We start from the raw sequence: 27,773 nt of genomic DNA, 5'->3' as shown, positions 1-27,773 counted from the left end.
CCAAGACAAAATTGATTGGTTACACAGATGTAGAATATTTATCTGATCCGCATAAAGATCTATCTCAAGCACGCTATTTGTTCGCATGTGGAGGCACAATAATATCCTGGCAATCAATGAAGTAAATGTTGCTATGCAGAAATAAAAGTCCTCCATGAAGCAAGTCGAAAATCTGTCTGGTTGAGATAAATGACACTTTTTCTTTGAAAAAGAATATACCAACCACAATGTAGCGAAGATTGGAGACACCATCACAAGAAATTAAGTGATGTTTTAATCAGGGGAGTATAATACGCGTTGCACTCTTTTTCCCTTGACCGAGGTTTTTTCCCACTGATTTTTCGTGGCAAAGTTTTTAATGAGGCAACAAATAGTGCGTATCAAAAGATATGTGTACTCTTTTTCCTTCACTATAAATTTTTTCTCATAGGGTTTTTCCTAGTAAGATTTTAACGAGGCACATTATCTATGGACATCAAAGGGGAGTGTTATAAATCTATTGTTTTATGTGGATGATCCATTAGAGTTATCCAACAATTAATTGGATTCATGTAATGTGATAAGATTCCTAGGTGATATGAACCTTGATGATAACTATGTATAATTCCAATGTGACCTTTGACTATGATATTTCAACATTATAAATAGAGATATTATTCACCATTGTATACACTTAAATAAGATGAAAATGACTCTTCTTTTATCTACTTCTCTTGTCTTCTTCTCTTTATGATTATATTCTTATGAGCTTGATTTTTACAAATATTAATTTATGTAAGTTAATTTTTCCCTTTTTAAAATTGTATTCTTTTAATAAAAGATAATTAGAAAAATTTAGCATATGGATCTGTATTTTTTTGTTAGATGTATTTTCCAAAAGAAATATTGAACCTTTCGTATACTAAAAAAATCAATTTTTTACTAATTTGTAAATGTATTTAAATAAAAGCTAAATTTGTTTTTAGAAAAGTTGACATCTTTCACTATTTGTGTAAGGTGATGATAGGTGTCTATTTTTATTTATAGATTGATAAAAGTTAATATATTTTAAATTCGGAGTAACTAGATTAGAAAATAAATTACTTTGAAATACAATTATTTTTTAATATTTTAAAATCAAATATTAAGGAATCTAAAGATCTGTATTTCTTAATTGCTGACTAGCTGAAAAAAAAAAAATTTCTTGTAAATTGTTTTTTTAATAATAAAATTTCAAATGTTTTTTTCTTCACGGAAATTACTTTTCACCCCAAATGCAGTAAACCGCTAAACTTTTTTCTATTAACCGCTCCAAATTTCTCCCGCTCTCATCCATGGCGAACCTTCTCCTCTGCACCATCTTAGTGTTCTTCATCTCTCATCAACTATCATTATCAGGTAATTCAAACTAACGCTTCTAATGTATATTAGTCAATACACAAAGAATTTAAAACAATCCTTTGATTTTCTTTTGGCAGAAGATTCGACAGTTCCTAGTTTTGCATTCAGTTGGGTGAACAACAATGATACATTTATGGCTGGATCTGTTGCAACCATAATCGTGAAAGTTATTGGAAATTTCGATCCTGCCCAACTCAAGCACCCTTTCAACCCCAACATTAGTGTCAATGATAGGATGGGAAACAGTTCTTACATTTCCGGTGTTTCGTCAAATTTTGGTGATAATTTTGGGGATTGGAGGATTTCATTCATTCCCATTAGGACTGGGTTGTTCAATGTGTTGATTACTGATAATCACTTCAATGTTTTTGATTCTTCACTGCATTTTCATGTCACTCCAGGTTTTTTTATTCGCGAAATTTGATATGTATTTGCATTTGAATGGTATAAAAATAATTTCTGTTCGTTTTTGCATATGAAGGTAATATGTATCCATCTGCAAGCATTGTGTCATGGAAGAATGGAGTGAGTGAATTTGCAGCAGGAATGCTAGCTTCACTTGTGATTCTTCCTAAAGATGCATTTGGGAATAATATATCTTCTGCAACTGATCAACGGCTAAACTCTTATAACTTTACATTCTCTGTCTCTACTTTCAATGGTTCTGTTGCGACAATCCTTGATTTTACTAATAAAGGATGGGATACATCTGGTTATCTTGTTGCCGAGTTTATTGCCGCTACAGCTGGAACTCTTTCACTTAATATACAAGGAGATAACCAAACATTGAGTGGCTCTCCACTAATCTTCATAGTGAATCCAGGTGATTCATGTAAGCATAAGGATGATAATAATTAATATTACTATGCTCACACATTTATAAAGTTGTAATCGATTTTTATTTGGTTTGACATAAAGAGATTTTCACTCTATCTTTTACAAACTTTTGGTGAATACTTTTGCGGCCCTTGGTCATAGTGAATGTAGTCACCGATTCATAGGTTCATCTTGCAGGATTTCTGGTTGTTTCAAAATGTTTGCTGCATTGGGAAGTTGAAACAAAGTACTTTCAAATATTTTCTGTGGTAGAAGGTTTTATTCACCAGCACGATCAATATGGAAATCTTGTTCCAGGGTTGTATGAATTTGATGTTGAAGTTATTGAAAATGGAACAAACTTGATTATTCCTGTGACAGATATTCAATTCAGGCAGGTTGGCCTGGGTATCCAGTTGTTCTCCTTCAGCTTAATGGAACCAGGAGATTTCAAGCTTATGATATATCATAAAGAGCAGAATAATTCCATCTCAACTATGCCGTTTCATTTTACAGTGTATATAGGTAATTTAGCAACTATGTTTGCTGCCACTTACATTTCTCCGTTTCTTTCCTTTACGCTTATTATGCTTTTCTCATATCAACAAATTTCTCTAAAATTTTAGTTGTTGAGCGTGTTATTTTTATTTCTGTTAGCTTAGGTATCTGAAAACTCCATGTATGGAGGTTGAGCCTTAGCTCAATTTACAGAAAAATGAGAAGAAAGAAGAGTTGTATTGAATATGATCACTGATACCTATGTTGCTCGGACTCTTCAAAAATGCCAATGGGTGCATGTCGGATTTGCCGAAAGTAGTGTATTTTTAAAGAATTCGAGACGGGTGCGGCATCAAAAGTGAAGAGTCCTGCAACTAATACTGATACACTGAATCTGTACATCTCTGCCTTTATACTAGTCTAATAGTCCAAAGAACAAAATATCTAAAACTAACTTTGTAACTAACTCATGCTACCTCAGCATTCTGTTAACTAACTACACTTATGACTTAACTAACTAGCCATACAACTTGTTAACTCTTTACACTACTTAACAGTATCTATGGAGTTATGTCTTTAAGTTGCTTCTGTGCCACCTGATTAGCGCCCTAGCAGTTCATGTACGATTAGATTTTAGACTCAAAAGAACTTCTCGCTGAAAAGAAATCATGTCGGGGTTCCATTAGCAGGTAACCTTGTGAACAATCTCAAATTAGGGGAAGAATCTTCAAAAATGAGAAGTTCCCAATCTCTTCCAATTTTACCAGATTGAACATTAACTGCTTGTTAATGCAATAAGTAGCTTGCCCTGTTCTGGTACTTTATCATCTTGATATTCCTCCTGCGTATGAAGCTATGTATCAGAGTAGGTACATTTCCAGTATTTAGCTTCTGATCTATTATTTCAAATTTTTATAGGTTATTGTGATGGAATGAATAGTATTGTTAATGGGTCAGGTCTAAATGACTCTGTTGCTGGTGAAGCTGCAAGGTTCTCTGTCTTATTGAAGGATGCTTATCTATATCCTTCACTTGTTGAAGTAGAAAGCCTGCAAGTAAAAGTAGTGAATGAATTTGATTCCTATCAACCACAAGCAAGCATACATCCAATGAAGATGGTCCATGGTATTAAAATTAGAATTCATTTTTTGATAAACAGGATACACTTACCTTGATATTTTTTTGATAGATTGCCTCATTATAATAGGAACTCCATGTAGTACAAATTTTAATTGCAGTGCACATAATGATGTGGAACTTGCTTTTACTCCTCTGGCTGAAACAAACCTTGATGTAAGGTTTTTTTGATAGTGTTCTTATGTTAAGCTTTAGAATTGACGGAACTGATAGTTAATTTTTGGTTGCAGACGAAAAACATGAGATTTAGTGCCTTTGATGTTGATTATATACCACAGAGGAGAGGAATCTATGAAATTCGTGTATTTTGTGGAAATATTCCATTAAATGGTGGTCATCCATTCAGAAAGGCAGTAAGTGCAGGTACGTGTTTTTGCTCTTAATATGTATTTGTATTCATGAAATATCTAATTTGTTGGAGTTAAACTAGGAAAAAAATGCTTTTCTGCTGATATGAAGAGATGGTACTTATATCAGAACTTTTTATTTGTCCTGAAATAGTCCTATTTTTACATCTCGGGAATTATTTGAAAAAATTAACCAATAGTCGCAACACAATGTTTATCCAACCAAACATTTGTATAGTCATACATTAATTTGTCTAACTTTATTGAGGATGATGATGCATGGACCTTCTGATTCTCAAATTTCAATGATGTTTCATTGCTTTGGTGCAGGAAAAGTTAATACATCTCTTTCAGGACTTGTGAAACCCAGTCCAAAAGTATCAAAGCTGACAAAGAATGAAATCACAGTAAAACTCATGGATTCATATTCTAATCTAGTCCTCTTACAGCAGTCAAAGTTAAAGTTGGAGATTAGTTCAGATAACAGCTCAGGTTCTTCAATATGGACTTTTAGTGATAATAAGGATGGCACATATAGTGGAAGCTATCTGGCAAAGGATGTTGGCTCCTATGAGTTGTGTGCCTCTTTTGATGGAATGCGTTTAATGCCATGCCCCTTTGGTGTGAATGTATACACTAGTGAGTTCTTTCCTTTTAAGCTAAAATGAAATTATTAGGCTTGTTATAATGTGGAGTTGCCACTTTAATCGTTCAACTACATGGTCATTGAAATTGGTAATTTCTTGCTTTTCATGACCTGACTTCATCTGACCCCCTAGTATTTCTTCTGTCCTTCAGGTGAGTATTTCCCTAGAGTACAGAATGATTCGGTCTGGGTCTGGGAGGATGATTCAATTGCTTTTGATGCTCTAGAGAATGACTATTTTGCTGGCCATAACATTACTATTGTTGAATTTTCAAAGGCAAGTGTACTTCCATCACACATGAATTGAATATTATATACTTTTGCTTTGTAACTAAAAGCTAGATGCACGAAGAAACTTCGTGGATATTCTCCACTACGTATACCATACGTGTATAAAAATGTGTTCAGACATTTATTCTTATATATGTTATCAAGTCGTCTATCTACAGCTGATCAAGTTTTTTCCTAACACAGAGTTTAGATTGTGTGTTTATATTTTCCTTTCTTTTTTGGTTGTCTTTGTGAAAAGTTGCCTCGATATAATTTCTATGCACAGCCAAATCGTGGTTCAATTCTTCAATATGGCCATCTCTTTAGATATACACCTTTCAAAGGATTCAACGGGAGGGATTCTTTCTCTTATACAATATGTGACGTGAATGGGAACATTGCCTCCGGTGGTGTGGATATATTTGTTCTAAGCACCCCTCCTCAGTTCGTTTCAGTTCCAAGTCAATTGCTGGCAACTGAAGATGTTATTAGTCCAAGATTCGGGTAAAGTTCTAGTTAAGATTTTGTGTTGCTTTGGTGTCTAAGAGTTTGTAATCTGGCCTGCTAACTGGATGCAGTGGTTTCTCTGGACTTGAGATTATCTATTCAGATTCAACTGAAAACATCAGCATTACATTTAATGCACAATCTGGGATCGTCTTTCTGTCTCCTATGATAATGCAATTTTGGCAGCCTGCCTGGAGTATTTCTTCTACGTTCAGAGAGGTTGGAAAGTCTACTGAGTTAACTTTAACAGGTTGTGTAGAAGAAATCAATTTTGCAATACAGTCGCTGCAGTATTTTGGGTATGACTATTTGTACATAAATTCTCACCATTTATTTTTCTTCTAAATCTGTTCCTCATTTGGAAGTTAGTAAGCTAGATATCATTTTCTTCTATAAGTGTGTCCATTTCTCGATGGGAAGTCATCCTTGTGTACATGTAGATTTTTCAAGGGGGTCTGAGGTATAGAATGTGTAGTAGGCTCTTAGCAGGAGATACTGAAAGAACAAGTTAAAGTCTAGAAGAATGATGGATGAGAATAAACGAGCATAATTAGATAGGACTATCATATTTTAGTAAAAAATGAAGGTTTTTTCTTGATAGTGCTATATTCACAAAGCAACATGATATGTGAAAATAAAAGTATATAGTTGGGAATTTCTATTTTTGGAAGTGTTTCTTTGAGATTAACTTTTGATAAACCAACAATTTAGAAGAAAATATTGTTGTGCTAGCATTTCATTGCTAATGAACCAGTTACCGATAAAGCTGCAATATTCTTGTTCTATCAACATTTAGGAACTGGTTGAGAATATATGGACTCTTGTATAACTTGGACAAAAGTTCTCTTCTAACAAAATTTCTTTATTCCAGACTAATTTAGATTCACATATTCTGATTACATGGCAATCTGCTTTCTTCTTGATCCTCTAGTGAGAAGTCTATGTAACGGAAGACAGATAATTCTTGACAATTATGAACTATTTTGTTGTATCAGCATATTTTACCTTGTCCTCTTCCTTTTTCCTGTCACACAACATTAATAACTATCTTATTGCCTCTCCTTTCATTCATTCTAGTTGCTCTTCTTTGAAAAAAATAAAATTATATTTAAACATTATAATAAGCCAGGGCGCTGGGACAGCCTTTCTTGCTAACATGAACATAGAAATCTATTAAATGCTGAGAATGACTAATAACTTTAGACTAGGATTAAACATGTTATGTTAACTAGTCTCATGTGTTTCTTTGAATCAGAAATGAGAACTTCTATGGCACTGATACAATTCACGTCTCTACGATGAACACAAATGGGAAGAACAGTTTAGATATTCCTATATTGGTTGAACCTATCAATGATCCTCCATTGATTAATCTCCCTCCTTTCGTTATTATGGATCAAGGGAGTGAAGAAGTATCTATTTTTAGCAGAGTCAGGAACAAGTCTGCTGTTTTTGTTGGAGATCCAGATCTACTGCATTATCCTGGTATGGGTACTACTGTAATAGGAGATATTCCCAGCACCTTCTTAGGATTGTTAGTAGTTTGTAAAAATAAATGGATAATGAAGGTTGAGAGTCCCGCTAAGTTTTGCTGTTGAGTTATAGGTGAGAAATCAAGGATATCACCAAGTAATTTGCAATTTATTTAATTGAAATAGATAGCTGAACTTTATATTCTAGAAAAAACCCTGCTTTTTTGGTCAAAACATTCTATATCTGGTAGTGTGGTGCTCTGCTGAAAATGGCTTCTATTATGCAAGTCTCAGAGAAACCTGTGTCGTTTATAATTACTGATTCTTTTGCAATAAGGGAGAGGGATATGACACTTTTACATCTGAACATAGTTGCATTCCTCCTTCAAATCTTACAGTTTTGATATTTAAGTTTATTTCAGGGAATGTGTCTCGTTTCTTGGTTATGTTCTCCATGGAAGTCAGCTCTGGCTTCCTTTCAACAAAGCTTCCTGCTAACCTCATTAGCACAACTGAATTAAAATCTAAAACAAGCTACCAGTGGCAGCCTCTTCAGACGTTTGTAACCATCTCAGAACATTTCATGGTCAAAGCCAAAGGCATTAGATTTCGGGGTACACTAGAAGACTGCAACAGTGTCTTGGAGCAATTGCTATATCATGTGTGTTCTAGAGATTCTAAGCAACTGTTATCATTTTCGGCTGGTTCTTTCCCTTATATCTTCCTTTGCTATATTGTTGATGTATTGTTTCCTGATAGTATGGTAGTATCATTTACCTAGTCTGCAATAAGTGCAATCTAATCAGATCTTATGCTTACTATCTGTTTTATAAGACAGCAGGTTATCAGTACAAGGTGGAGAGAATTAAGATTAGTTCTGATAATGATTTCATTGCCCTCTGAGATCGCTTTTGGTTTCCTGCGGCACTCTTTCAAATGTAGCCACATATGCTGTTCCTGGAACCTCCCCTCCAAACTAGTCTAATGAACTAAAGAACCAAAACAAAAACCAAGAAACAGTATTGGAAGATGTGATAAACAATAATAATGAGCGATATGGTTTCTTTCACTTCACTCTCTTCTTTCATATTTTTCTGTTGGTTTTCCAGTTCATTCGTTTTTTTCTTCCACTATGCCAATGAACTACCGAGAATCAGTAGGTTAGCTAATGGTATATGTACCACTACTTGAGAAGTGGCACAGGGAGTGTCAAAGGCAGTGTCACGAGACATCATGAGTGATCTAAGATAGTCAGTTATGGTTTTCTGCAATGCAGCCTCTATAAGCACATTTTTCCCTTTTCTCCTTTTCTATGACTTCTTTTATGGCTAGTTAAGGACTTTGTAAACAATAAGGGCTTAGATTAATATTTGTATTTATATTGTATGACATATACTGAAAATCCTTGGAGATGTTAGAGTTAAATTTGCAAATGGATATGTTATCACTTCTACATTGTACTGGAGAATTGCGGACTCTTTCTTTGTCATATATGTTGCTATCTATCATGTTCCCTTTTCATGTTCCGATCTGCATAACTACATGAGTTGCTTTGCAGGGTAATGAACATCGTGCTAGTCTTATTGTGACGGTGAATGATATGGGGAACTATGGGTGCTACCCAGGCTGCACTGATTTGATGTCAATGCCTCATTTTGTTGAGGTTGAAGTTAGCCTCATGAGAGAAAAACCTCTGAGTTCATTATTTGCACATGGTAAGTTATGCATCAGAAAGGTGCAACATTTATCATTATGAAGCTTTTCCTTTGCATTTTTTTCCTCAACTTTGTGGTGCATGCCTACCACAGGTGCCACTTTTAAATTCTTACCTTACCTAATGCCAAACTCCATTCACCCGCCAAATACTTCAGCTTTTTGGTTCCACATGTGTTACTTTTTTTTTGTTTTGATGACAAGGGAAACCCGCAGCAGCTACCCTTTGCGTGCGCAAAAGGTAAAACCACCTCTCCTATGCAATAGCTCACAAACCACATAGGAGAGATAACCCGCACTAGGCAAACCTGGTGCGACGAGCTCGACCCAGAAGGGAAACCCCTTGCTTTCGCTGGCAAGGGGTTTCGAACTTGAGACCTCCAACATGGAAGTCCCAAGCTCAAACCACTGGCCCACCCCGAAGGGTCCCAAATGTGTTACTTTAGGTAAAGCCGTAACTGAAAATGGTGCTTTCTTCTACCTCCCACAGATCTCAGGTAAGATTTTGAAATGTTAAACTACACAGTTACAGGTCTCTGATGAGACTGTCAAAAAATTGTTTTTCATTTATCTTGATTGGTTCATACAAAACGCAATTAATGGAAATGGAGATGCATGGTAACTTTTTGAAGTTGCATTAATTCTATGAGAAATAGTCTAAATTTCTAGCAAATTATGCAATGTTTCTAACTTTTTATCTGAAATTTCATTTGGTATAAGTGAAGCATTGACAACTTATTAATTTATTATGGTATCAATTATCAGGAAGATAATAATAAGTGCATCTGATTTGCAGTTTTTGGATCAGCAATTATTGTTGAATTCATTCTGGTGCTTTCTTTTGGTGTTATACTTCTATTCTTCATTTGCAAATGTGCATTTGTTCTCATTAATGAGAAAAGGAGGCAGGCCTCACAGGATTTTGAGCTCTCCAATGTCCAGAATTCCCAAGAAGGAACTGTAAGTACGCGATAAAATCAAGAACTGTTGTTCTCCACAAGCCAGCATTTTATCTTCTCCTTGCATCCGCGTTGATGTTTTTCCTCAATGTGACACATCTATTATTCTTTTGTTGCATTCCATACTTGATTGGTAGTAATCGAATAAGATCTTGTATAATATGTTTTTTCTTTTGTGTACTGTACAGTTAACCAAGGACTTATCTGATAAGATGACTCAAGTCAGAGGATGCTGTTCAAATTTCTTCATGTCTAGTCTCCAGCTCTCCAAATTCCATCTGCGGTAAGTTTATAGTTATAAAATGGCTCTAGTTTGACTTTTTTTTGAAAGCTGGAATCAATAGTCATTCTTTACTAGGGAAAGATGCACCATTTTGTAAGCTTTAGAAAGTTTGGAATCTTGTGATTCGGAAACAAGTTTAACACTGTACTAAAGCTGAGGGTTGTGATGGTGTGAATGGATTAAGAATATTTTAAATTGTGGTTAGGAGGATGATAGAGGATACAATACATACAGTGTTAAGTGTTTTTGAGGATGAGCATACTGTGTTAAATCTGTAAAAATGTACTACCAGCGGAGAGTTGTTTCTCAGTAAAAGCAAACTAGTTAGTTGCAGTTCAAATATGCACAAAGTCTTATTCAACTGTATTCTCTTGCACTAAAAATGAAGTCGTTGGTCTTATGAGGTTCGGTTCTACATGGTGAAAACAAAAACTACATATTTCAGGTCATGCCTACAGCTTGGAGTTGGAGGATTTCCTAAAGCCACCAATACTTCTTCAAGTGATCAGCTTGAAATGACTTCTCCTTCTGGGCTAAGTGCTGCAACTTCTGAAAATGATGAGCAACTGGAAGAGCCTCCCTCAAGTTTGTTAAGATGATCAACTTCTTTTCCATAGTCTGCTGTTGGACACTGAACTATTATATGGTGCGCTAGATTATTATATTACCTATAGCCAGCACTTGTCAATACTAATGTTGCTGGAAGTGAAGCTAGTTATTTGTATAGTCCGTTGTGGGGAACTTTTTGGATATTTAGTTTGGCTTTTATTGTTAAATTATGGATTTTGGATTGGATATGCACTTTAGTTGTACAATTTTTTGAATATCCGATTTTTTTGTCTTATATTCAGCTTTACTTATAGTATGTTTGTCCAATGCTAGCAAGTATAATTTTCCAAAGGTCTAATAGATCAGTACCATATAATTTTACCCATTATAGTACTTGATCTAATTTGGAATTATGCGGCATGGGCAGCAGGGTAGCCTTTAATCTTTGTTGGTAGTAGAAAGTTCTATATTTGAAGAAGCAAAATATTAGGTGAATAGAGGTTAATTGTTATTATCTGTTTTAGAGAAGATGTTCAAAAGTCAAAATTAAAAGTTCACAATATCCAAATTTTAAGTAAAAGAAATATCTTATCAAATTCTAATTTATTTGAATTGAATTTAGATTGTAATTTCCTCAATCTAGAAACTGAAATCTTTACATCCAATCCAAACACTTTCTGATTGAAACAATGGTTCGAGTTTCCTATTATATGCAATTTATGTAGATTCTTGCTAATGACTTTTTTAAAAAAAAAGAAAATAAAGGGTGGGAGTTGGGGGGGGGGGGGAGGGGGATTTTCAACAATAGCTTTGATGGATTTGCAAAAGGAAAAATTGTATATAATGATAAATTATTTTATTTAAATTAAATGCTTTAATCATAGTTTGATTTAATTGTGTTTCATAGCAAACTGTTGTTAGTCATCTCTCTCCCTACAAATCTCGCTCTCCACTCTCCCTCTCTACTTGCCAGTCTCTCTCGCTTCTCAACCTGAAATTCTCGCTTGCCATTTGCCTTCTCTAATCGTCAGTCTCTCTCGCCTCTTTCCCTAAAATTCTCGCTAATCACTCTCCCTCTCTGCTCGTCAGTCTCTCTCGCCTCTCTCATTTTATGCAAACAGAAATGTATAAATTGTGTTTTTGTTTGTATAAAGCGAGAGAAAATTGTATATACACATGCAAATACATAAATATTCATCCTATACACTTATAATTATATAATATAAATATTTTCCTTCCCATGTCTCTTTTGTTTTTCTTGTTTTATACAAATACATGATTATACAAAAGTACAATATATAATTTATGTTTGTACAAAGCGAGTGAGAGAGATATATTTGATATACAAACATTTTATTTCGATTCAATTGTATATAAATTCAAATTTATACAGATATACAAATGCATAGAATTGAACTAAGAGGTTGCCAACTATTTATACAAACGAGAGACTGACAACAATTTATACAAATTGTCTGCCAGCAAAATTATACAAATTTGAAGAGGAGTTAGCAAATTATACAATTGTTTCTATTGTATATGTGTATAGGCACAATAGCTTTATCTTTTTTTGTATATATATAAAACAAAATAAACATAACATGTTTATTATGGAGCGCAAATATGCAAATTATATAAAATACAAATTTAATTTAAGCTTAATTTGTTAATTATACAGGTGTTTTTTTTGGCTGTTTTTAATATACATATATATATATATGTATGTATGTATGCGCGTCTCCCCTCTCAGATCGGAAAAACTAAAAAGCTCTCAGAACGATCGCCGGCGGATGTATTCAACTCAGGCGCCACAGTTTGACATCACCGGTGATTAGAATTGTAAAGATGACGAAAGGAACAGGGAAGAAGAAGATTGACATTAAAAAGCTCGCCAGTAATTCATCAAGAAAAGTCACATTCTCGAAAAGACGCACTGGTCTTTTCAAGAAAGCTGAAGAACTCGCAACCAAATTCGGCGCTCGAATTGCTCTGTTAGTCTTCTCGCCGGCCGGACGACTCTACACTTCCGGCGATGTTTCCATCTTCGAGAATAATGGGTTTCCTTCAAAACCCCATCTTTCTACTGAAACTGCGTCGAATTCATACGTAAAACCAAGTACTCTGCGTCTGAAAAATCTCAATGTTGAAGGATGTAGTGAAATTTTCTCGCCAGACGGCGTACATTATAGTGCCGGCGAGATTCCCATCGTCGAAGACAACTTGCAGAATAATGGGTTTTCTTCAAATTCTCATCTTTCTACTGATTTCAGTTCGAATTTTTATGAAGATTGGAGTACTCTCTGGCTGAAAAATTTCAAGGGAAATAATGAAATTTTCTCGCCGCCCGGCGGCTTTTACAACTCTGGTGAATTTCCCATTGTTGCGGACGAGTTGAAGAATAATGAGTTTCCTTCAAACTCCGATCTTTCTATTGAAATTTCATCGAATTCATATGCAAAACCAAGTACTCTGCATCTGAAAAATTTCAATGCTGAAGGATGTAGTGAAATTTTCTCGACAGACGGTAGATTTTACAGTTCCAACGAGTTTCCCATTATCAACGACACCTTGAAGAATAATGGGTTTTCTTCAAATTCCGATCTTTCTACTGATTTGGGGTCAAATTTGTATGAATATTGGAGTATGGAAAATTTTAATGTTGAAGAATGTAGCAGTATTGAAGAACTTATGTTATTGAAGGAGAAATTAGAAGAAAAGAGAGATGAAATTATTTTGAAGATGGAGGCTGAGTTTATTGATTCATTACTTGTTTAATTTTGATATGGAGTTTAATTACATTACTGGTGTATTTGAAGTCATCAGTTACTTGGAAAAAGTGTAAACTTAAACAAAAAATCTATGTAAAATACCAAACAAAAACAAAATAAAATAAAATATTATTTTTATAATCTTAATCATTAAAACATAGCAAATAAATATACAATTTTTTTCGTCCCTCTTCCATTTTCTTTTTGTAAGCTTGGTTCCAAACTCTTTTATTTTTGAATTTTATATTAAGCTCTGAAATTAATGTCTTATCTGATTTGATATTTGAAGCTTTCTTTTTTTACAAAAAAATTATTGAATGATTTGTAAGTTTATGTTTTGTTTCCGCATAATTAATTAAAAATTAAATCAAAGTCAAAATAAGACAATAACATAGAAACAAAAACATATATTTTCTATATTATTTATAGATTCATTGATTAATTTTTTTTAAAAGATTCATTCCATATATATGTAAACTAGTAGGGCATAGCCCGTGCTTGGTAAACTTGTTGTAAACAAAGTAATTTGAAATCCATTTCAACTATAAGCAATAATTTTCAACGAAGCATATTTAAGTAATAAATGATTTAGTTAAAGAAATGATCAACTGGTTAGAAACAAAATAAATTCAAAAAAAAAAAAAAAAAAAAGGAAGTATGCCAGCAATTCAATTGTAATGTGTCATTGGAACAACTCCTCTTCAACTCCTTCCTTCCATATGTCTTACTTTTCAATGCCTGAATATTACTATTTGTTGTTCCAACATATATTATTGAAAAGAAAAACATCAAAAATAGTTGTGGGCAGATTCCTATTAAGATATCAAACTTGAGTATTTGCACAAATTACATATTTATATCAAGATGGTATCATTAGAAGTCTTAGATTCACGATGGAAAATGGGTTGCTCTTAGAAAAAAATTGGATAAAATTAATCAAAGAATCACAATCAAGATAAATTCATGAGAAAGGAGTACCTCTTCAGGTCTCAAGTCTTTTTTTCTTTTGTTAAGTAAAATTATAATGTGGAGTGAAGGAGAATTTATCTTTATTTTAATCGAACGAAGTGAACATAAACATATCATTGTATGTTCTGATATAAGTTCGAAAATGATTAGATTCTTCTTTCATATTCAAATTTTTGTGTGCCATAAATGATCAGTTTGGAACCTTTTTTTAGAATCATATTACTCGCTTCATTGTTCTGTAATAGGTGAGATAGATACTATTGGAGCATCGACTTAGCATAAACCTTTTGGTTGAAACTATATTTAAGATCGCAAGATGTTGAGTAGACACATCGAACATGCACCCTTATGTGCAAATAGTCTCAATTTATAATAACGCGATGACCAATATGGCAATACCAAAAAATGTAAGGCAAAGATGCTTACCTGTTTCAGAGATAGTGATAGGATGCTTTCTTTCTTTCCTTTGTCTAAATTTTTCAGAATTTGAGTCTCACAAATTTCGTGGCTTGCAGCAAATAATCAAAATACATAACATGTTTAAATGTTGAAGTTAAAATGTAAGTAGGCAAATTTAGAAGCTCCTCCCTTTCCCCATTAATTTGACTTTTATTAACACAATGGTGAAAGAAATTCCTCAAAAAATGAGATACACTTACAAATCCTAGATGATGTATTCCCTTGTTCTCAAAACCAAATCAAACTGCTTCCAGGAACCAAACTTAGTTGGTTATCCGGTAGAAATTCTTGTATTTAACCACTCAACATTCATATATTTGGTGTAGTAGCCATATTGGAAAAAATAAATAGAAGTTGAACAGGGACATAGTACCACAATAGCGTTGGATCCGCAAGAAGACGCAAAAAAGAGTTATAGCCATCTGGTGTGCTCTTCTTCCCCGACCCTTCCTCTAATAAGTTATCTTTACAACATTGAAAGATAAGCAGCTGAAGAGTAATGTGTGAATCACTTATTAAAATATTTACCTGAATTATCAAGGACCTTTTTACATTCGATGATATCTTCTTCATTTTTTGGAGTTGTGTTGATGTATTCTCAAATGCTACTTCCACATATGAAGTGCAACTCCAAGATCAATTGGAATGGAGAGTAGTAAGATTTGAAAACTTGGTGCTCGAAATCTAAATCAATGTTTCAACATTTTCTAATAACATATAAAAATAGAGGAATAATATTACTTGCTAGAATATAGAATCAAGAGTATTTTATAAATGCACCAAAGGAGAAGTTGTAAGGATGACTGATTAAACAAAGTACTACAATGTCTCTAAAAAAATCCTAATAGTATTTCTTAAGGAGCGAAATTTTATCCCTCACCTAACAATAGAGTCACCAACAATAACGTCAAGTAACTTCAATTCATAGCTTTTTTTATCCCCATTGAACGTGAAAAAGTCTTTAGAAGCATTTGGAAAACTTTCAATAGTGAGAAAAAGACCTTTATCCCCTTCTTTTTATTATTTTCCTTCCTAATCAACACATCTTCTAAAAATTTTAGTCAAAAGAGAGAAAAGAAAGGAAAAACATATTTAAGTTAGACACTTGGTATTGTAGAACACCATTTGATTAACAACTTAAATTAACAGTGCAAATGAAGTCTTAACTGTTTGAAGAAAGATCATATACACGTAAATCTCTTTCTATTGTAAGATGGCTAAAGCTGAAGCATGCATTAATTCCTAACAATGAAGTGAGTGAAATAACTTAATGTAATTATACTGCCCCCGCAACAAGTTCAGAGAAACTCTTCACCTTGAAATATAGAGAGAAGCGCAAAGTAAGACTCCCTTAGGTAGACAGTTGCAGCCACAGAGAATAAGTCCTATTTTAACAAATTATTACCTTGAACTTGTAGGGCTCAGGCCTTCCACTTGACTTCTTAACTTCGTTGGAAGTAGTTTGTCTATGTGAATAGCATGTTACATATGTACTTTGAATCAGTGAACTATTTAAGTTTGAAGTAACTTTTATCAAATAAGTGATTCATAGCAATTTTTCTTATAAAGTAATAAATTTTGTATTGCTAGAGGATAATAGAACACATGTTACTCTCTCCATCTCAATTTGTTTGTATTACTTTTCTTCTTATTTCGTTCAAAATAATTTCTCTACTTTTTTAGCAATTTTTTATTTCTAAATTTTCATATGACATGTTAAAGACCACAAAATTAAAAAGGCATTTTGACACATTCTATATATTTCTAGTTTAAGATCATAAAATTCAAATTTTTTTATTACTTCTAAGGACATACATAAAGACATGAATTTCTCCTTTCACATGATGCAATTCTGCAATGACAAACGTAGAAAAAAAAATATATATATAACATGCATATAGAGGTTTTAAATTCAAAAGTAATGATCAAGATCAACATATTTGCAGGACACTTGCATATTAAACAAAGAATCATAATTTTTTATTTTTTTTAAATTGAAAGTAGAGAACAGCAAATATTATCATACCAAAGAGTTTTGAAGTTGCTCGTAAATGACAATGAATGATGAACAGAGGTGGCCATACGTTTGTTTCTTGTAAGTAGTAAACAGAACACTGTATTATTTACTGAATGAATCCTTAAGAATATTTGCAATTAGCAAGTTGTTTAGTGAAATGGGGCCAAACAAAATACAACTTAGATTACTTAATTCCTCAATATAAAAAAAATGAAGCACATAACTTTAATTTTTTTCAGTCATAGACTTTCCACAATTTGCCATGCCAATGATGTCATTACTGGAAAAAAAAACCCCATTTTATTTAGTCTAACATTTAGGGTTTACAAATGACAATTTTGGTACTTCGCAAAATGATATAGATGAAAGACGAAGAAACCTACATCATACCCAATTGAATTTTTGAGGTCTTTGCTGGTATATGGACAAAGAAATTTTTTGTTGTGCCCTTTAATAATACGACCTATCAATACAAAATTGAGATGAATCTACCGTCTTGTGCATTGTAAATGAAGAAAAGGATTCAACATAGGAATTTCGTCCATGCAACATATCTACAACCACAAACCAACAAATTAAAGCAGAAATAATTGAAAGCAATATTAAAACGATCAACAAAATATGACAAAGTTCAATTGAAACCCATGGAAGAAGATGAGAATGCAAAGAAAAACAATGTGAACAAAAAAGCAAAGTGAAAGAGAAAATAGATAGAAAGTTGGAGAAGAGAAAAATGGAAGCTCGCTCACCTGGAAGAAGAGAGATTTCAGGGGAGAAAAAACTATGAGGTTCTTGGACACACACATCATATTTTTAGGTTAAAAAGACATATACACGTGTTAAACAAAAGATAAAATTATCAATACCCAATGAAATAGGTACAAATTTATAGAACAAACTTTGGGTACAATACTTAATTGATGTGTTAGTCCATCACTAAATAAGGGGATGAGAAGTTTTGCCCCAACTATTCTTTCTTTGGATGTTAAATGCTAAACATGAACATATTTAACATTCAGACAAAGAAATATATATATATATATTTGCAATTTTATATCAGGAGATTCTTTTGAGATGTTTATCTGCAAAAACACTAAAATAGAAGATCAATTCTATAATTACACTAAAGTAAAATCATCATATGTAAACCTTTGATTTATTACTCAACAATTCCATTTAAAATCGTACAAAATCAATATCTACATATGACGATGAAGAAATTGTGACGTATAATAGGTGTTATATAGTATAACACTATAAATTTTTGGAAGTAATTAAAAATAAACATTGAAAATTAATTAATCCTTTGAAAAAATATTTATAAAATTAATTAAACAAAGGTTTAAATTTAAAAATTCTAACGATGCATATCCTTTAACTAATACTCAGACTCAGGAGTCAACTTTCTGTATGAATATTTGGTACATAAAGGTTTAATTTTCAACTCATATTATTTTATATAAATAAAATAAATATTTATAAAGAATTATTAAAAAAATCAAAACTGAAAGTAAACCAGATTTTTTTTATTATGGTGGTAAAGCCTGTGAAATTATTCCATCAATTTTAATTTTTTTTTGGTTTTCTGAATTTCAGAATATCAGTTTGAAAGAAAAAAAATCGCACTTATGCTTAAATAGTGGTACATCAAGCTGTTCCCAGGAAACCAAATTTTGGGAAAGAAGCAGCAACAAAGCATAGGAGAATTTCTCTTCATCTGCTACACACTACACACATTGTTGGTCTCCATTTCCGTTTCTGGCAGACTTTTCACAAACCTATATATATATATACTACTATGTATGCGAAAATTCAAACATTCACCATTGCTCGAAACCTAGTGTGCAGTAGCGGTAGAGCAATCGCTAAATCATTTTCATCAAGGAACATGGCCACCACCGGCGCCGCGACGGCAGACCATCGGAACCTTATCAGCGTCGGAAGTAAGATTATCGCCGTCGGTCGTAACTACGCCGCTCACGCCAAAGAACTCGGCAACGCCGTGCCTAAGGTTATTCTCCTTCTGTTTCGCTATCTCTGTCAACTCTTACATCTGATTGATGCTTTGGTTGAACAGGATTTTTTTGGTGTACTCGAATTGTAGGTGTTATTTGATTTAACTACCTTAGGAGGCAGTGTTTTTATGAATCTGAGTTTATTTGATGAACTGATCTGTCACTGATGATTTAAGGTGATATTAATGTTTTTAATTGTTTATTTAAACTTTGAAGGAGCCAGTATTGTTTATGAAGCCCACATCATCGTATTTAGAGAACGGAGGGACAATAGAAGTTCCTTATCCATTGGAATCACTGGATCACGAGGTGGAGTTGGCAGTTGTCATCAGCAAAAGAGCTAGGGATGTACCTGAAGCCACTGCTATGGAGTATGTTGGAGGTAATATGTTAGCATTTGATCTAGCATACTGTAAAATTTTCAAATTTGGCAAACCTTGTTTGCTCGATTTTGTATTTTTGATTCTCAAAGTTGATCACTTGAGCTGAATTTAACTTTATTTTGCAAGTCTAGCTCTCTAATTTTGTTTGATCTAATGCATAAGTGATTGTTATTGTAGTTAATAAAAAGAAGAAAGTGCCTGAATAGTTTGTTGACTTGTGCAATTTTTGACATCCAATGCCATTTGTTAGGTTACAATACAATGTTGATGTTCAATCATGATTTATAGTTTTGTCCATTCAATTGTGTCTACTCTCTAAGCTACTAAAGCATCACATATTGGAGGAAGTTACTGCTGGGAGCTTTCTTTTGACTTGTGTCTTAATTGATAAAGCAGAGAATAAAAGATTAGAGTGCTCATCAGAGATACTTGCTTCTGCCACTGAAAATGACTTTTACTTTTTCTGATGCTAAGTTTTTGTTAAAGGGGTGTACTGGATTGGTGTTACTGAATGCTGTGTTTTTCTTTTCTTCATAGATTTATCAGCATAAATTCTTTACTGATCCTGAAGATAAAAGAAATCTTTAGAGATGTTAACTTGCTTCTTTGGTTGGAGATCTTTGACAAGCTACATTAAATCTTGCCCTTTAACTAGTACTCAGATAATATGTTGTGCCCCCGACCTATCAATTGCATGACTCGATGTAGCTTTTGCACTATTCACTTGTTTAAGGTTATAAATAGAAGATATTAGCAGTGAACCTTACCGCACAGTAAGCCTTCCTGATATTGGGTGTATAGAGGTTCTATCCCTGAAAATCTAAAGAAAAAGAGGGGGTAAAAGACTAAAAGAAATAAAGAGTTCCTCTTCTTTGTGGTTATCTCCAGACTCCCATTTGATCTCTTATCACCTATTGGTTAAATTCCACAGTGAACCAGTTAAAACCTCTATCATATATCAACAGATGTCAAAGTAATAATGTAAAAGCACACTACAGTCAACCTCCTCTTTTAACCCTTCTTTAATCACATCAGTTCCTACCACCTCCTTGTCATTATTCTTTCATCAATCTCCTAGTTCTTTTTAAGCTGAAGACCCAAAAGGCTGTTGTGTGGAGTTGAGCGTAAAAGCTGTTCTTTCTTCTTTAGTTTTCTATTTTGCAACTTTGTACCACATTCTTAAATTAGAGTATATAATCAGGAGCTTGGAGTTTTAGAAAGAATTGCTAGTGTTATTAAGGATGGACTTGCGGAAATAGAAGATCTGGAAAGGGAAGGAATGCAGAAGTCGATTGAGTAGTGAATTTTATTTGTGAAGTAAATACCTAATGTCCTTTACTTGCACTATAGATCACTAAGATTTCAGAGGTAACTTGATGAAGTATTCTTAATTCAGAAAGAGAACAGCTGAACAAGTATAATGTGTAAAATTGAAGTTATTCAACAACTTCAGTAGCATAGAAAGTTTCAGGTGGAGATCCAAGTTTGATAGACTTCATGTCTGAGGCTTTTGTTGTTTGTTGATTTAACAAAAAATAACTCATACGGTCCAAACTATAATGGTAGAGTCAGATCAAAGACAATACCAAGTGGCAAAAAGGATGGAGAGATTGAGTTTGGTTTCAATGGTGGGATTGTTTTCTGCAGTAAGAAGAGAAGAACGAAGAAGATATGATTCAGAGGGAAAAAATGAAGGGATATGAGGGGTGTGGGTGTAAAAACTTTTTTAAATCTATTTTGACTCAAGATCTTTCTTTTGGACTATATTTGGGATGCCACATATCATTGTTTCATTGGTTTGTCTTCCACATCACTGCTTGATAACTTCACACATTATTTATTTGCCTGTCTTGGCATCTTGTGTTCAATAGATACATATTTAACTAACAGTAAGTGTTCAATAAGTCGGACTCAGACCCTTAGTTGAGGTGTCTGAAAATTACAGGCAAATTTGAGGGTTTGTCTATGTCTTCAACCAATCATGTTCAATTTCTATTTTAAGTATTTTGCAAATAAAATGCAGTTACTTAATGTAATAAATCATGAAAGCGAAGTCATGAGTTTGTTTGCGAATTTCGTCATACATTCTTTCTCAAAAAAAAAAAAAGAACTTTCTCAAAAGAATTTCATCATACAGAATAAGTATGCCAATGATCTTGCACTTTATAAAAAAGGATGGTCTTCAAAATGAATATATAATTAATTCTATTTTAGGAGGAATAAATGTAGAACATTGGGGATGAAAATAGCTCCACAGAAATGTAATTTCCCTTCAGAAGTAGTACCAGTTAGTAATGATAATCTTGAGTTTGTTGGTCAGGCAAGCAACAATGAGATAATTGTACACTGGTAGCTAGAAGTTGAGTAGATGATATGAAAAGGGAATTTGCTATTACAATTAATATGTCATAGCAATGTAGACATGCAGTATATGATATCATTGTCTTCTAGTTACTTATGTAAAGTTTCATCACTTTTCGTTGTACTTGAACAATAATCATGGTGTAGAGACAGTTGTATAACTCTTCACAAGTTTATATATTATAAATGCTTTCCAATTAGTATGCAAGGGACTTGTAATCACTATTACAAATATATGTTTTTATATGACATGCAATAATTGTTCAGGTGGCAAAGGCAGTGAAATGCAATCAAGCTTATAACAGGAAAACATGATGTTTCACATTAATGAAGCACGAAAGCATTACGTGTCAAGCTAATAGTGATACAAAAATAGCATGAGTTATCAAGTTAATGTTACTCCCATAAACTTAAGCTTTCATTTAGAATATTATAGGCATTCAGCAACCATATGTAGCTAAATTGCCTACTTGTATAAGTAATATTGTTCTCTAGCAGATCCATGTTGAAGCAAGCAAAGAATTATATTGCTCAAAATGGTTATTAAGTAATGGTACTTAGCCATTTTCCCTATCTGAAGACGTGTTTTGGAACTTTTGGTATAAAGTTGCATTTTGGTGGTGTCAGATTTGGCACTAAATTTGAGTCATTTGTTTGCCTGAATAATTGGAACTTCTTCCATGCGAAGAACTGATAAGAAGAGATCAATAGATTTTGCTGTTAGGACCCCCAGTGGACGCCAAACTGTTGAAAAGTTATCTATGGTGAATTGGTGAAGGAGCACCAATAGCATAAATGTGAATTTAAATCGTAAAGTAAATGCAATAAATGTAGAGAGACAAAAATGTAAAACTAAAATGCAGAGTAGAGATCTTCTTGATCATGTATTCTTATTCTTATTCTTTTTTTTATGACCGTGTATTGATCATGTACTATTGAGATACAACGAATGTTATATCAAAAGAAAAATGTAATACTAGTCGAGATTACATATCCGCCTTTGCTGTTGGAGAGTTTGGGGGGCTCCCTATTATTGGCTGTAATATTCTGCAAGTGTATGCGAGGAGATTTCCTCTGTTGGAATGCCTTTGCAGCGAGCTGAGAGCTTTTGTATAGAGCGATCTAAGAGTTCAACTAGCTACTACTTTAGTTGGTGGTATTTGACTAAAAAACAGAGTCGTATCATAGAAGTGGGAAGATAGTTCCTTTGTTTATGCAATAGTTGCTGAGCCATGTCTTAGAGAATAAGAGAGTAGCTCTTTACCTAGTGATCAGACTGTTACTTTTGTTTTATTTCATCTTAAATGATCGTATTGCGGATCCAAGTCATGTATAAAAGATTGTATCACCCGTTACAGGAACAATTGTATGGCATGTCCAGGGACGAGCGTATAGTCTGTACAGGGACAACTAATTGACCCGTCCAGGGGACAAGCATATTGCCCGTTTAATGAAGTACATGTCTAAGTGACATTGTGAGCAATTTAGGAACTATTGCTCAACCATGGTATCACTAATTCAAGAAATTAGATGCCAGCGTAGAGTCATTAGGCACAGTAGGTCATTAGGGGCTGCCCAAGTAAGCCCATGGCAGGCACATGCTACTTTCATATACTATAATGACATGCTACAATAAATGATTTTCGAGGCTCAAGTTGCTTGAAATAGATTATTGGGCAGCAAGGCTTTGATTGAAATAGATTAGAAGTAATTAATCTGGATTCAATTTATTTGCTTGCTTATTTCCTGTTTCTGTTTTGTTGGAGAACTTTCACATTCCACCCCATGCCACAGAATGTTGCAGAGCATTGGCTCCTTTTGAGAGTTTTTTTGTCTCTATTTGATCAAAATCAAGTTGAGGTTTGATTGTTGCAAACATCAGCCAAGCTGTCTGGGTAGCACAGCCACTTCTTGGTCAATAGATTTAGGACCTCACTGAATTCCACCTGAACAATTTTGGGTTACTGGTCCTTGGCTTAGGTAAATACTGAGTGTCTATCTGGCCAAGGTTCAGTTGTGTGCTTTCAATTTCGATCTACTTCTTTTGCTGGAAATAAGATAATTTGGAGTTATTCGAGTAGCTTATTAAGCTATGTCGATTGATTTTGTGGGATACCCTTTTTGTTTTATAAAATGGAAGCAAATCAACCAAAAAACAAGGTTAATTTATTTGGGATTGTTTTTCTTTCTTTCTGTGTCTCAGTTCTTTAAACAATATTCATCCATTTTCTTTTCTTCTGAGCCTGCATTAAATTGTTTGTCCCAATAAACATGTGGACTATAATCAGGTGGTTGAACATTCTGTGTTTCAGGCTATGCACTTGGCTTGGATATGACTGCAAGGGAGATCCAAGCTACCGCAAAGGTTTGAATTCCTTTACATCATATATTTTGAATAACCATGTCAATTTATGTTATTTATCTCTGTTCTTCAATAATTACTGTTTGACCTTCATTGTCATTCCCAAGGATGATGATACCAACTTTTACCAATTCAAACTGACAGTCTGCAGGCCTGCCATGGACTGTTGCTAAGGGTCAAGACACATTCACTCCTATCAGCTCAGTTGTAAGAAGTTTTGGTGATGTCATCTGTTGGTTATCATTTTCTCTTTGGTTTTTCCCCTAAAATTATATAGTGTTATATATCATTTTTGAGATTATTTGATGGTCATTTTCCCCTTTTTTTTTCCTTGCAGTTACCACAGTCCATGGTGCCAGATCCCCATGACATAGAGTTGTGGCTAAAGGTGATAATTTTATCTTGTTGCTTGCTTGATGTTAGTCTTCACAATTGCAGCTAATCATGATCTGCTACTCTGCAGGTTGATGGAGAACTTCGCCAAAAAGGCTCAACAAGAGATATGATATTTAAGATCCCATATTTGATTAGCCACATAAGTTCTATCATGACTCTTCTCCAGGGAGATGTTATTTTAACTGGTAAGATGATCCGTGTTGCTTTTTTGTTCAATTGATAAATAGCCTTCATTGGAAGTTCTTTTTCTTTTTGAAATCACATTGCAGTTATTATTATAATAATAAAGTCATTGAAACATTTGCAAATATTAGGTGGAATAATAAACCGAGGTTCATTAGGCTTCCTCTGTTGTGAGCTTGGTGTTTTCTTGATATACACGTGTGTGGTTTTGAGAAGAGGAGCGTGTTTCTGTTGGTCTGTTACATTATTGGATATCTCTTGGTTACCACTATTGGCAGTTCTTAAATAACTTAGTTAAAGGCTCAATGCTTGTGTATCACTTGAGAAACAAAGGGAACTGATTCAGTTTACACTAATCTTTTTTCTAAAAGAATGCTGCAAGCTGGTTCTGTTAATATCTAATTTGGTAATCCACCCCACTGTTTTCTATATTTCACTGAGCAATTAATTATTTTACTTGTCAGAGATCTGTTTCTAAATTTCAGCAAGTGTCTCACTTCACCTTGTGTGTTGGGAACATTAAAACATTCTTGTTCAAGTAATACAATTCTTGTTATACTTGGTTGATTCAATGTTTCGATTTGCTGAATTTCTGTAGGGACTCCCAAAGGAGTTGGTCCTGTTAAGGTTGGTCAAAAGATTGATGCTGGCATAACAGGTCTCCTGGATGTGCACTTTGATGTTGGAAGACGCCCAGGAGAGAAACAGCAGTGATTCACAATAAGTTTATCTTTTTTTGTTTGTTGTATACTTGACCCACTTGTTTGTGGATATTCTGAATTTTCCTTCCCATGATTACTAGGATATTTTGTACAATAACAAAACCATCAACTTGTATCTTTTCAAATAAAATTACAAGTTGAAATAGATGCTTGATTTTTCTTCAGTGATATGCTTATCTGTACCCTTTTAGGGTGAAAAATTCCTTGTGTGAATGCGATCAGATCCTTTTATTTATTGTTATTAGTATCCCGCTGTTATTTGTTTAAGAGCATCTGATTTCAGCAGAGCTTAATCAAGAATTTAGATTTGTGTGTATTACTTCCCCCCTCAAATTTAGTGTCTATATATGCATATACTCCCTCTGTTTCATTTTTTATATATTTACTTAATGATAAGACTAATATTGAAAGAAAATAATAAATTTCTCTTAATTTGCTAAAATGGACAAGTAAAAATAAAAATTTATTTCAAGTACAAAGGTCAAGTAAAAAATGAAACGAAGGGAGTATACTGTTTCGTTCTACTCCTACCTTTCAAGTTTTGGCAGTAAAGAAAAAGAAAATTCCAAATGGAAACTGGAAAACAACTTTATTTAGGTTAGGTGATACTATTTGGAAAAGGATACATGGTGTTGATACTATAATTTATTAAAGCATATGAAATTATTCTTGTACAACTCCATTTTCTGGTTTTGTGTAACTTCAAAGGAATATCAGGATGCAGAAGTTTCAGAGGAAGAAAAGCTCTGGAAGAAGACATGGATGTGTTGGTTAACTTCATCAGGCTTTTCTTGTTGAAGAAAATGTGCTACCCCTTTCAAGATAACCACATCTTCTAGCAAAGGTACATTTTTCTTGAACCCACCTTTGTTGATATAATCCTTGACTCCTACTAAATTATAAGTTAGGTCCAAATCTCCCACTATGAACTTAACTGGTACTTCTATTTTTGCCCCCGTCCATGGTGCTGTCAGTTCCCAGTTTCTGCATTTCAAGAATACGTTGAACCAATTATGAGGTGAGTAGCTAGTGGTAACTTTTATCATAGACACTAAAGATAGGAACTTACAGATCAATTGCTCTGTAATAATTCAATCCGCCTGTGAAGCCAGTGTGCTCATATTTGGTAGCATAGTAATCGACATCCTCTTCAGTGAGCCAAGGGGGCAATATGACTGGAGAGTCGTCAAATGGCTTTCCTTTAGGCATCTTTAATGGGTCAGGGTCTCGCATAGTCAGTATCTTCTCCAATACTGTCTTGGTTCCTATTTGAGCAAACTCTGCTTCTATTTTTCCTGGCTCCTTCACAATTTCATAAGTATGGAAGGTTGATTAACTAGACCATCAATAGCCAAATCGAGTATTCAATTTAGATGGAGAGGAAAAAGAAGAAGAGATATAAACCTGGAATTTTATAATGTAGTATTCATCTCCATAAATAGCGCGTAGAGCTTCAATGGGCCTTATAATGGGGTTTCTTGGGAAGTATGGAACACTCATATTCACAAGGGCATTGATCTTATCTGGTCTATACAAACACAAGGCCCAAGCAATCATAGCTCCCCAGTCATGGCCAACTAGAAACACCTTTCGATCAGGGGCAATGATGTTAAGGAGTTCAACAAGATCACCAACAACATGGAGGGTGGTGAACTTCGTGAAGTCACCTTTGGGTGCTCCCGTGGTATCTCCAAAACCTCGGAGGTCCGGGGCCACCACATGATAGCCGTGAGCCGCCATGAACAGCATTTGGTGGCGCCACGAGTACCATAGTTCCGGGAAGCCATGAAGGAATAGAACTATTGGGCCTTGACCCATTTCTGCAATGTGCATGTTTATTCCATTCACTCTCATTGTCTTGTGTTCAACCTTCTCCATCTCACTCTTTCTATCCCTCTGCTTGATTTTTTTTTCTCTTTAGATGATTATTCTTTAGAGTTGAAATGCTTTAATTTATAAAGTGTATAAAGTTAGTGAAGGTGAGCAAAGACAAGATAAGAAAAAATTGGTATACATGTACTTCCACAAGAGTTGTTGGACTCTTAACTTGTTTCTTACGCAAGAGGTACTTGCCCATGTTGCTCATATCTTTAGTTTACGTGCCTTTTACGAACTTGTTTTAAATTTTATGTCTTCTTTCTTACAAGTTTTACCCAAAAGATCTTCGTTTTTACACACAAGAGACCTGAAAAAGTTATTTTCTTCTATTCAATTTGTGAATAGCCCGTAGAAGTAGAGTACCAAAATTAGAAGTTTGGGGTTCTAAACTTTTTTTTAAAAAAAAGCAGAAAGCATTTTTACATACTTTCAGTCAATTTTGTTAGGATTCACAAGTTAGTATACATATTATTTATTTAATTGTCTAGAATAAATATAGGATCTACGTAAAAGCTACTGGGTTCGTTCGTACCCACGAACCCTCACCTAGCTCCGCGATGAGCTCTTTGATGTTGTTCTTTGCAAGTGATATCTTTCCAACTTTTGTACTACTAAGTAAGTAAGAAGATGCTAATTTGTATTTTCTCCTCTTGGCTTTTCCATGTGAGTCATATACTCGTGTC

The 27,773-nt window shown here is 34.0% G+C and overlaps 3 protein-coding genes and 1 long non-coding RNA gene across 4 annotated transcripts; 2 read left to right on the top strand and 2 right to left on the bottom strand.

Annotated features, from left to right (window-relative positions):
- The first annotated feature begins 1,209 nt into the window (after nucleotides 1-1,209).
- LOC101259574 (protein GAMETE EXPRESSED 2) lies at nucleotides 1,210-10,843 on the top strand. The gene is made up of 17 exons (XM_010323123.4): nucleotides 1,210-1,377; nucleotides 1,458-1,781; nucleotides 1,862-2,203; nucleotides 2,395-2,721; nucleotides 3,613-3,819; nucleotides 3,902-3,987; nucleotides 4,062-4,194; nucleotides 4,509-4,817; nucleotides 4,977-5,101; nucleotides 5,381-5,598; nucleotides 5,673-5,900; nucleotides 6,857-7,086; nucleotides 7,496-7,734; nucleotides 8,632-8,788; nucleotides 9,583-9,746; nucleotides 9,934-10,028; nucleotides 10,474-10,843. The coding sequence occupies exons 1-17, from the start codon at nucleotides 1,314-1,316 to the stop codon at nucleotides 10,625-10,627; spliced, it is 3,402 nt and encodes a 1,133-aa protein (XP_010321425.2). The 5' UTR covers nucleotides 1,210-1,313; the 3' UTR covers nucleotides 10,628-10,843.
- Nucleotides 10,844-14,805: 3,962 nt separating this feature from the next.
- On the bottom strand, nucleotides 14,806-17,790 carry LOC104647569 (uncharacterized). The gene is made up of 2 exons (XR_011221462.1): nucleotides 17,540-17,790; nucleotides 14,806-17,344 (listed from the first exon to the last, which is right to left on the bottom strand). It is a non-coding gene; the product is annotated as an uncharacterized lncRNA (long non-coding RNA).
- A 447-nt stretch (nucleotides 17,791-18,237) lies between these two features.
- On the top strand, nucleotides 18,238-25,376 carry LOC101258990 (oxaloacetate tautomerase FAHD1, mitochondrial). The gene is made up of 7 exons (XM_004229209.5): nucleotides 18,238-18,801; nucleotides 19,022-19,187; nucleotides 23,862-23,914; nucleotides 24,056-24,118; nucleotides 24,249-24,299; nucleotides 24,375-24,492; nucleotides 25,089-25,376. The coding sequence occupies exons 1-7, from the start codon at nucleotides 18,589-18,591 to the stop codon at nucleotides 25,202-25,204; spliced, it is 780 nt and encodes a 259-aa protein (XP_004229257.1). The 5' UTR covers nucleotides 18,238-18,588; the 3' UTR covers nucleotides 25,205-25,376.
- Nucleotides 25,377-25,654: 278 nt separating this feature from the next.
- LOC101259283 (uncharacterized) lies at nucleotides 25,655-27,197 on the bottom strand. Its single transcript, XM_026030490.2, has 3 exons — nucleotides 26,617-27,197; nucleotides 26,282-26,514; nucleotides 25,655-26,196 (listed from the first exon to the last, which is right to left on the bottom strand). Exons 1-3 carry the CDS (start codon nucleotides 27,088-27,090, stop codon nucleotides 25,926-25,928), a joined length of 978 nt encoding a protein of 325 aa, XP_025886275.1. The 5' UTR covers nucleotides 27,091-27,197; the 3' UTR covers nucleotides 25,655-25,925.
- Between the last annotated feature and the right edge of the window lie 576 nt (nucleotides 27,198-27,773).

The sequence above is a fragment of the Solanum lycopersicum genome, chromosome 1 (assembly GCF_036512215.1).
Source record: "Solanum lycopersicum chromosome 1, SLM_r2.1".
NCBI lineage: Eukaryota > Viridiplantae > Streptophyta > Magnoliopsida > Solanales > Solanaceae > Solanum > Solanum lycopersicum.
Note: the sequence above shows the minus strand (reverse complement) of the source record. Positions and strands in the feature narration are given on the sequence as shown.

Coding starts and splice junctions, on each gene's coding strand:
- LOC101258990 (XM_004229209.5), top strand. CDS start 18,589: ATGTATGCGAAAATTCAAACATTCACCATTGCTCGAAACCTAGTGTGC. Junction 19,188..23,861: donor TGCTATGGAGTATGTTGGAG/GTAATATGTTAG, acceptor TCTGTGTTTCAG/GCTATGCACTTGGCTTGGAT. Junction 24,300..24,374: donor ACATAGAGTTGTGGCTAAAG/GTGATAATTTTA, acceptor GCTACTCTGCAG/GTTGATGGAGAACTTCGCCA.
- LOC101259574 (XM_010323123.4), top strand. CDS start 1,314: ATGGCGAACCTTCTCCTCTGCACCATCTTAGTGTTCTTCATCTCTCAT. Junction 2,204..2,394: donor AATCTTCATAGTGAATCCAG/GTGATTCATGTA, acceptor TTCATCTTGCAG/GATTTCTGGTTGTTTCAAAA. Junction 3,988..4,061: donor TGGCTGAAACAAACCTTGAT/GTAAGGTTTTTT, acceptor TTTTGGTTGCAG/ACGAAAAACATGAGATTTAG.
- LOC101259283 (XM_026030490.2), bottom strand. CDS start 27,090: ATGGAGAAGGTTGAACACAAGACAATGAGAGTGAATGGAATAAACATG. Junction 26,515..26,616: donor ACTACATTATAAAATTCCAG/GTTTATATCTCT, acceptor GAAATTGTGAAG/GAGCCAGGAAAAATAGAAGC. Junction 26,197..26,281: donor TATTACAGAGCAATTGATCT/GTAAGTTCCTAT, acceptor CTTGAAATGCAG/AAACTGGGAACTGACAGCAC.